This window comes from Bos indicus, chromosome 26 (genome assembly GCF_029378745.1).
Source record: "Bos indicus isolate NIAB-ARS_2022 breed Sahiwal x Tharparkar chromosome 26, NIAB-ARS_B.indTharparkar_mat_pri_1.0, whole genome shotgun sequence".
In the NCBI taxonomy this organism is placed as follows: domain Eukaryota; kingdom Metazoa; phylum Chordata; class Mammalia; order Artiodactyla; family Bovidae; genus Bos; species Bos indicus.
This window is the reverse complement of record NC_091785.1, coordinates 13,631,772-13,641,938: the sequence shown is the minus strand read 5'-3', so window position 1 is coordinate 13,641,938 and position 10,167 is coordinate 13,631,772. Positions and strand designations below refer to the sequence as shown.

General features: G+C 37.5%; 1 protein-coding gene across 1 annotated transcript in view; it reads right to left on the bottom strand.

Annotated features, from left to right (window-relative positions):
• Positions 1–593: 593 nt before the first annotated feature.
• Positions 594–10,167, bottom strand: part of BTAF1 (B-TFIID TATA-box binding protein associated factor 1) — an 87,858-nt gene continuing 78,284 nt past the window's right edge. Inside the window, exons 33-38 of the mRNA XM_070780473.1 lie at positions 9,656–9,781; positions 8,101–8,253; positions 5,815–6,026; positions 4,444–4,603; positions 3,517–3,687; positions 594–2,131 (exon numbers count right to left, since the gene is read on the bottom strand). Coding sequence (XP_070636574.1) covers positions 1,988–2,131; positions 3,517–3,687; positions 4,444–4,603; positions 5,815–6,026; positions 8,101–8,253; positions 9,656–9,781 — 966 coding nt within the window. The 3' untranslated portion in view covers positions 594–1,987. The remainder of the gene's footprint in view (positions 2,132–3,516; positions 3,688–4,443; positions 4,604–5,814; positions 6,027–8,100; positions 8,254–9,655; positions 9,782–10,167) is intronic.

Here is a 10,167-nt window from a genome sequence, read left to right as displayed (position 1 = left end):
GGTATTAGGGAATGTTCTAATACCATTCTTCATGTAGCTGTCGTTTTCCCAGCCACTGACCAGCAGGTAAGTCCTAAGAGGCAGTTTTTGATGTCTGACACTGACTTGCTGGATGGCAAATATCTTCTGTTAATTGGCACAACTCAGGTTTTTGCTTCACAGCCTCACACTGTCTACTCTGGCGCTTCACACACGCTCCTACGGTCAGTGTGGATGCCGCCGGCAAGTGTTCTGGGAAATGGGGGGTCTGTCTGTAATCAGGACGTGTAAGAGTGTGCTGAGATTGAGTATCTGGAACAGTGCTTTTTATTTTTCTGTAGTTTCTATTATGTTCTTATAGTCGCCCCACTTTTGCCTCTAAGTGGTCATATATTCCCAAACAGCTTACTGTGTGCTATACAGAATGGATGTTCTATGTACAGTCAGGAATTTCCTTTTGGTCTTCTATTGAGTTTGACATAAATTCTCAATAATGAAAAAAATAACCTTTAGAAAGAAAAAAGATGTTTTTCTTTTTTTTTTAGGATGTATCTAAATTAATCTTTTGCTTTTTCTAGTGATCACTTCCTACAAATAACACACAGTTACACATATTTTACAGTTAAATCTTTTTTTATTCTCTTGTGGAATGCTATGTTTAATGTTACAGTATGGTTGTCAAAGCTACTGAAATGTGACACATGTCCATGTCTAAATGCTGCAGAACAGTATAACTTTAAACAAAGTTATTTTACAGCTGAGGTCTGATGGTTTTTAAACCGATGCCTATGTGTATGGCCAGCCACAAACCTGGGGGATGTCTATTTCCTGTACATGTATATACAAATATATCCATACATATTTATATGCACACAGGCATGTATTAATTTATGTGTGAAATTTATAAAATTATATATATACACATACATGCATATCTATATACATATACCCACCCTTGCTATTGAGCTCACTTTTCTAACACTAATCAGCTTCATGCCCAATTATTGCTGCCCAGTATAACTACATGATTTTAGTGCCAATACCAAGCACCTTTTCAGATGCAGGACAGGTATGCCTGTGCATATAGATATGTGTATTTATGTATGTTTGTGTATATAAAGGAATCATTTCTCCCTTTTATGCTTCAGTCATGCATTACTACAATAAACAGTCTTTTCACCATAGATTTTGAAATTCTAAACAGTGTAAAATCTACTTCTGGAAAACTGTATATGTTCATAGTTACAAAAAATATATTATATATATGATTGAAACCTATTGAGTACATATGTTCTCTGAATCTGGCTATATCCTAGCCCTTAGATAAATTAAAAAACACCCTCTTAACAGGATGTTATGATAGGCTTAAATAGAACATTACTTGTATTTAGAATAGTTGATAATATTTTAAAAGTTGACAAAATGATGTTAAAGATTTGAAAAACACTATGCCTCTGCATTAAATATATAAACGTTTCCAGCAAGGGCCTGGTTCAATTCATTCTAAGATTCTCATGTTCCAAGCGTAACCAATAATTGTAGTCTTTATCCTTAAAATTATGGCTCATTAAGGCTTTTATACCAAAAAAAAAGCCCTAGTTTTAATCATTTATAAAAAACAAGTTCTATTTAAAAGAAAAAATGTACATGAACACTAAAGTACTCGTGGATATTATCCTGTACAAAGTGTGACTATGTAAAGATAGGAGGCTCGTTCCCTGTAAGAACACCCATGGCGGCACATGTAAACCTGGTTTGGTTCCTCTGCTCTGCGCTATTCAGCGTGTAAAATTTAAACCATTTTTCACATTAACATTTAAATTTAATACAGTGCAAATGTTTGAGAATAACTTGTTCCCCCCAGTGAAACAAGGACCAGCGTTATGCTGAATATTCTTCAGATCTATTTACAAATTGAGCTAAAAGTTCACCATAAACTTTGAAATTTGCTGAATATCAGCAGATATGTTACTGAACTAGCAGCAACTGCATTTAAAATATTTGATAGTTATTTGAGAGAATGCATAAAATTTTCCAGGCTGTACTCTGAATCATATTGCTCTTGATCCCAAAGATCACTCAGATTTTCAAGAATTGATCTCATACTTGTTTTTCCAGAAGTAGAGGTGTCAGCTTTTTCTGCTTTGCCATCCTTTAATTGGAAGAAAGATAAAATGGAAGATTTCAAAAATTTTATTTTTCTTTAAAATACCACACTTATTTCTAACACAGCACTTTTTCAACAGAGTTGAAAACAAACACTTCCAACTATGGGGAAGCTAATGATCTCGTAAGATAGCCTATTCTATTTTCCACTGCCCTAATAATTTACCATTTTATGCTTTTTATTTGAGAAGAATTTTAAGAACACTGCAAAGAACTCATTGTTAACTGTGTCACTTTGGGCTCTATCATTCTTCCTCCCTGTATATATATTACAAAATTAGATATACATTAGCCTTTCCCCAAACCAATTCAGAGTAAGTTGTAGATATTATTTATGTCCCTTTACCCCAAGAACAAGGACACTCTTTTATATAACCAGAGTACAGAGCACAATAATCAAGATCTCATATATTCAGATTTTGCTAGTAAGATGGTTTATGGCAACAGCTCTTGCTTCCCTGGAAGACCCCTTGAGCCCAGTTCTGCTCGCTGAAAGAAGTCACCCATAAGAATATTCTAATGAAATAAAAATACATTTGAAGCAATCCATGTTTCTTTGAGCCTTTTTTCTAGGTTACACAGATCTTGTTCTCTCTACCTTATCTTACATGACACGCTTAAGGAACCTTTCTCCATTCTGGCCACCTTTTGGGGACTAATTTGTTACTGTTGCAAATGCCACACCCAGACATAATATTCTAAATGTGGCTTAACATACAGAGGGAAACGACTTTCTCTAAAATTTGGACCTGATAACCCTGTTATGATAGCTGGCTTAATTGCATTATATAAAGCCATCTCTTACCATAATTTATACTGAGTATACAGTTGATTTTCTGAACCTACACAGGACTTTAAATCAACCCTATTCGTTTTACATTATTAAACCGACAGTATTTCCAGCTGGTGTATTCTTTGCTAATGATTATTTTCTATTAGTTCTGTCATCCACAATAGCAAAAATACCTATTATCTTCATACCTTTGTGGTAATATAGGCATTGTTATCCTGCCAAGACTGAAGATGCTCAAAGCAGTTAATTTGCTTCGAGTCACCAGTTAGTTAATAGGAGGCAGGGCAAGGAATGGAGAGTCAGGTCTAGCTGACTTGAGATAGTTCCTACCTGCTAAAGGACAGCTAAGGAAAGAAAACCCAGGGAGCACACTAGAGCCATCAATCAGAAAGTCAAAACTTCAAACATCCCCTAGTATCTGAGAGTTTTATCTGGACATCAAAAATGCCCTCAAAGGGTTATCTAGTTGATACTAAAGTGAACACCTTTGCTGCCCTTTTTAATACTTTTACCAAGTACTGCCAGGAAGTCTGAACACATATATTATAAATTATAAAAATCGTATAAAAGTTCTTTACCTTATCAAGAGTAAACAGATCAAGAAGTTGATCTGTCCCCATACTCTGCAAACTAGAATTCTCTTGGCTAATAACAGTATTTGCTATGTTCATCTTGAATTTCTGCAAACCCATTATTTTCTCTTCCAGTGTTCCTCTGGTTATCAATCGGTACACATTAACCACACGTTTCTGAATGAGAAAAAGAAGTTAAGCAACTGTAGTGTTCTTGCCTGGAGAATCCCAGGGACGGGGGAGCCTGGTGGGCTGCCGTCTGTGGGGTCGCATAGAGTCGGACATGACTGAAGCGACTTAGCAACAGCAGCACAAATAAATGGATAAGCTTTGAGATTCACCAAATCAGAGGGATTTGTATGCTTGTTTTAGGTACTTGGGGGAAGGCAATGGCACCCCACTCCAGTACTCTTGCCTGGCAAATCCCATGGACAGAGGAGCCTGGTAGGCTGCAGTCCATGGGGTCCCTAGGAGTCAGACACGACTGAGCAACTTCACTTTCACTTTTCACTTTCATGCATTGGAGAAGGAAATGGCAACCCACTCCAGTGTTCTTGCCTGGAGAATCCCAGGGACGGGGGAGCCTGGTGAGCTGCTGTCTATGGGGTCGCACAGAGTCAGAGATGACTGAAGTGACTTAGCAGCTTAGGTACTTGACTACTACTGAATTAGGATTGCAGGTTTTTTAAAAATCTGTGCCCAAGACCTTAAAATGTTTGCAATCACAGAATATTAGGAATGGCTAGTATCCCAGGTTTTCTTGGCCCAAGCGCCTCATTTAATGTGTGAGAAAGTTGTGCAACAAAATCAAGTGACTTACCTAATGTCACAACACTTATTAACATAAAAATAGGAACTCAAACCAAGACTTCGTCTTTTGGGGGAAGTATCATCCCCAGTGTGCAGTTAACACCAGTGAGTGCTGACTTTTACCTGCCCAATGCGGTGGGCCCGGTCCATGGCTTGTAGATCACGCATGGGATTCCAGTCATGCTCCACAAATACCACCGTATCAGCGCCTGTTAAGTTAAGCCCCAGGCCACCAACATGAGTTGTAAGTAAAAGAACATCTATGGATGGATCATTGTTAAACCTAAAAACATAGATATTAAAAAATAAAATTAGTACATTGCTTCCTAAAGTTCCAATAATAGACACTTAAAAGTTTAATAAATATTAAAAGCACAAATAAGAACACTGCTTTATAAATCCATGATACAGCCATGTCTGTGACCACTAGAGACTACCTTCTTTTAAATATACATAACATCTTCAGTAGTAGAAAAAAGGTATTCTATAACATGTTAGAAATTTCATACCTAGCAATTAAGTCCAATTGCAAAATGTACTCGAGTAATTTTCAAAAATGGAACACTAAGACAAAACCCAAGTATGAACCTTTAACATATGGAGACAGAATAGTGTGGGAAAAGGTCAGATCAGTCAGGGAAGGCAGAAGATGGTTGGCAGAAGAAGGGTGGTAAGGGTTGCTAAAATCATACTAGTCCTAGAAGATACTGACAACATCTAGTAAGCTTCTAGGAAAAAGAAAAACTAACATTATTACCAAGCTATTATTTATTACTGACTGAGACAAACACCGGGCTTTACTTTATATGCTTTATATTATTTGTTACAGTAACTCTATAAGGATATTACTATTTGAAAGAGACCCAGGCTGTGTGGATAATAAACATTAGTGCCCAGGAGAACACTGCTTTGATGGTGGAGTTTGGTTTTAAGTCCCTTCCTAGGTCTCTGTTTTGTGCCTTAAGATCTCTTAGGAATGTCTGTTAAAAATGCTTTGAAGTCAGCAGCCTGCATGACAGATCCTAGGAGCCTGCATTTTAAAAAGTGAACCACGGAGATTTCTAAAGCAGACCACATACAAGAAACACTGCACTCAGAGACTGCTTCCAAGCCCGGCCAGCTTCTGTCTTGTTCTCAGTGCAGATGGAGAGATGAGGATAAAGGTCATAGTGAAGCCACCTGTTTGCCACCTCTTACCCCAACCACCAAATACAGATGAAGGAGAAATAGTTACCTCTCTGTTTTGATGCCTTAAACTTCTTTCATGCCCATAAGGATGCTTTCCTAATAGAGTTCTTTCCCCCTAGCTAAACAAACTACTCAATTACATTTCTGCACTTCTGTATTTTAAAAAGGTAAAGATTTAGTTGGGTTGAATTATATAATAAAACACATTTTCAGATATTTAGTCAAAGTAGCTCGTGGGCAAACTTCTATGTAAGTAATAGTAATAGACTGACTATAACTTATTTATGAGTTTCAGAAGACACTTACCGTGAAACAATGGAGTGCCTCTGACCAGGAGGTATGCTACCATCCAATCTCAAGTAGGTGACAGAGGGTAAATGAGGTTTGAGAAGATCATGCTCCACTATATCCAGCATGCTTTTAAGTTGACAGAAGATCAGTATCCTGTGCTGGGCTACTACAGACTCTGTGCCACTCTCAGAAGTACTGCCATTTCCCAAACCACAGTCCAACAGCAACTTGAAGAAAGAATCACTTGTTATATACAGGTGTCCCATAAAAGTAGGCAATCAATCTCACTGAAATAAATGCTTCTCTTTGTGGTGAGAAAAGGTTAACTTACCTGTGACCTGAAAAACAGGTTAGCATTCTGGGCTATCGTTGTATAATATTTTCTACTCTAGCCTATGTGAAATCAACACTCTTCATCCATTAATTATTCTCAATAAAACTTAAGCCAGAAAAGCTATAAAACCTAAAACAATAACTGAAGTCCAGATTTTAAAACAGATTTTTCTTTAAGGGTAGATAAACTAAAAGCTGAGTTTTGCAATAAGGAGCTCACAGTCTGTGATATGATGTACTTACTACAAGTGATATGAGCAAAATGGCAGAGTAAGCAGTTTCTAGAAAAATACATTCAAATGGTCCACAAGACCATACATTATAATCAGTGATAATCACAGTGACAAAAAGAGAAATCTTGAAAACACCAAGGGAAAAGTGACTCCCACCACCCCTGCACTGCATGATTTGTGGGATCTTAAGTTTCCTGGTCAGGGATCAAACCCAGGCCCTGGCAGTGAAAGTGCCGAGTCCTAACCACTGGACCACCAGGGAATGCCCAGGAGTGACTTCATGTGAAAGGGATTCTCAATGAGATTAACACCTGTTTTCTCATCAGAAGCCATGGAGGTCATCATTATCAAGAAAGTGAAAAGAATCTATGGAATTGGAGAAAGTATTTGCAAATTATATATCTGATAAAGGCTTAACATCTAGAATATAAACTCCTAAAACTCAACCAAAAGAAACAGTCCAATGAAAAAAATAGTTGAAAGACTTCAACAGGTATTTCTCCAAAGAAGATATGTCTTAATAAGCACATGAAAAAAAAAACCATTATTAGTTATTAGGGAAAACTAATCAAATCAACAATGTGACACCATCTCCTACCTACAGCGATGGTTAAATTAGAAAAAGGAAAATCTTGGGGAGGATATAGAGGAGTCAGAACCCTGGCACATGGCTTGCAATGTAAACATTACAGCCACTGTGGAAAGGTTTGGTAGTTCCTTCAAAAGTTAACCACGGAATAACTATGTAATCCAGCAGTTTCACTCTCATATCTATACCTAAAAGAACTCAAACAGATACTTGTAATGTTCACTGCAGCATTATTCACAATAGCCAGAGGTGGAAGCAACCCAAGTGTCCATCCACACACGACTGGAGAAACGAAACGTGGCTTGCTGCGCTGTGCTTAGTGTGTCTGACTCTGTGAGCCCATGGGCCCTGGCCTCCAGGCTCTTCTGTCCAGGGGGTTCTCTAGGCAAGAGGACTGGACTGGGTTGCTATGCCCTCCTCCAGGGGACCGTCGTGAACCAGAGATGGCACCCTGGTCTCCTGCACTGCAGGTGGATTCTTGACCATCTGAGCCACCAGGGAGGCCCAGAACGTGGTGGTGGTGGTTGTAACAGCAACAATAGAGGAATATTACTTGGCCATAAAAATGAAGTGCTGATGTATGCTGTGACGTGAAGGAAACCTGGAAATAAGTAAAACTAGCTAACCACCAAAGAAAAACATGTGATCCCATGAAATATTTAGAACAGATATATTCATACAGACAAAGTAGATGAGAGGTTCCCAGGGTTATAGAAAGGAAAGTGGGAAGTAACTCCTGAATGGGTAGTTTCAGGCCTTCCCTGGCAGCCGGATGGTTAAGACTTCTCACTCCCTATGCAGGGGGCACGGGTTCAATCTAAGATCCTGTGTGCTGCATGGTGCAGCCAAAAATAAATAAACATAGGTACAGAGTTTCTATCTGGATGATGGGAAAATTCTGGAATAGTGGTGATGGGTACATAACACTGAATGTAATTAATGCCACAGAATTCTACATTTCAAAAACAGTTAAAGTGGCATTTGTTATACTTTACCACAATTTTTAAAAAAGCTGTATCAAAAATTTAACAAACCGAATTTTTGAAAATGGTAAACGCATCAGTAATCTTTTAGAAAAGCAAATTTACCTACTGTTACTGATCAGGAATGTACAACACACATCTAACACTTAAAAGACGTACTTACTTGTTTCAAAGCTGAGAGTTTAGGGGCATGCTGAATATCATGGAGAGAAGAATTCTGAGCTGCAAGTTTTTCAGTAGTATTCTTGAACTCCGGATGCTGAGGTGTTAAGACTAATGCTGGATGGTTGCACAGTTTACGTAAGTACTGTAATGCCTTTAAGAGAGGAAAAAGTATATACAAGTCTCCTTCACGTGACACAAATATTTGTATCTTGGTGTCTTTTCCTGTGCTACTGCATCTGTCTAGAATGCCTTTCTTACGACTCCTATTCATTCTTGAAGAACCAGTTCAAATATCTTATCTGTGATGTCTTCATCTGTACTTCTTGTGCAATTTGTGTTTACTTCTGTGAGAGAATTTATAACATATAAATTGTACAGTGATGTCTGTCTACCCCACTAGACCAATGACCTTCTCATGACAGAAAGTCTTATTAGCTCCTATAGCTAACCCTTTTGAACTGAAAGTGCCTTATAATGTTGCTAGATGATTCTAGAATTAGACATCATTTCCTAAAGGAAGGTTCGTCAAACATTAGTGGGTATGAAAACTTCATACGACCCTTTTAAATCTGCAAAATCTCTCCCCTCTACACAGTATTTTGAGTCAACAGGTCTGGTGGTGGGAAAGGGAAGGTGGAACTGTGTAGTTGTGTTTGAGAATCAGGTCTTGTTTCCTCTGACTCAGCCATACCCTTGTCTTTTGTCATTTACTTGGCCTGTGATTTGGGTCTCACTTTTGGCACACAGATTTGCATCAGTAAGCTCCACTGCTGGGCACTATGATGAAACTGGGAGAGGTATGAGCTTTCAAAATCGCCTTTTCCCGTTTCTATCTTTAAATATGCTGTAGTATTTAAATATGCTGTAGTATTTTAAAATCTTCATATCTTGGTGACAAGGCGGGGTTGGGAGATATTCTACAGTGGAATATTTCAAAAGGGAAAAAAAAATGAGTTGACGCTTTCTCTTTTTTCTCATTCATCATCTGTCTCCGGACTTCTGTACTGTATGTAATATCTCTGCCTGGAATCATTTCCTCCCACCAATCTACATGCCTCAACCTTCATTCAGATCTTTGCTCAAATGTCACCTCCTCAGTACATCCCTGATCACCCTGTTGAAAAACTACAACCTACCCTGACTCCTATACTGTATAAGCCGATAGTTGATTTTCTTTTACATGATACATGTTTTTTATTATATTTTTCACGCCTAGGGTCTTGTTCACTGCTTTAATTAACCCCTGAGGTTAGAAAAATTACTGCCTTGTGGTAGGTATTCAAATATTTTTTGAATAGGAAACAAAAATTCTCTATTTTAAAACTCTTCATGTAATAACTGTAATATTGCAGTTTTCACTTTAATTTTAATATTAAATTGCCTATTACTAATTACAAACATGAAAATTAATTAATTTGGCTTTTTTACCTATTTTCAAGAATGTATACACAAAATTGAAAAAATTAGATAAACCCATATTTCAATGTTTCATATAAACATTGCTGTACTGAAGAGCATTCTTTAACATTTAAAAAGTGGGCTATAATATGTACCTGGAATACATGACCTGTAGCTTTAAGCTTTGGTTTTTCGGTTTCTTCAGAAAGTGCAGCTGAAGAAACTGTTTCATCAACATCGCACTTGGCACGAGACTTAGCAAAATCCTCATAGAGCTGAACCTGTAAATTCCCCCACAAAAACAGTAAGCATATTTTTTTCAATTGTTCAAAACATGACCAGAAAAGGCCAGTAGCAATGTAAATCAGCCCTCATCAAAGAAAATGAATTACGCAACCTACTTGAATATAGATGATCCACTGCAGCGTGGTAGATTCCTTTTAAATTACATTTAGAAAACAAGTTTAACACATTGTTCAGCTGCTAAAATATTTTTTAAAAAAGTCAAATAATCCTAAATTCAATTTTTCCACTCTATTTATAAGTTACTGATAAAAGAGAACCTGAACCCTTACAAATAAATGAGGAAATTTTCCTTGAGTGATGTTACATGGTCAAGACCCTAACAGGTATGTTTCAAAAGACCAAGTTTTAAAAAAGACACTAA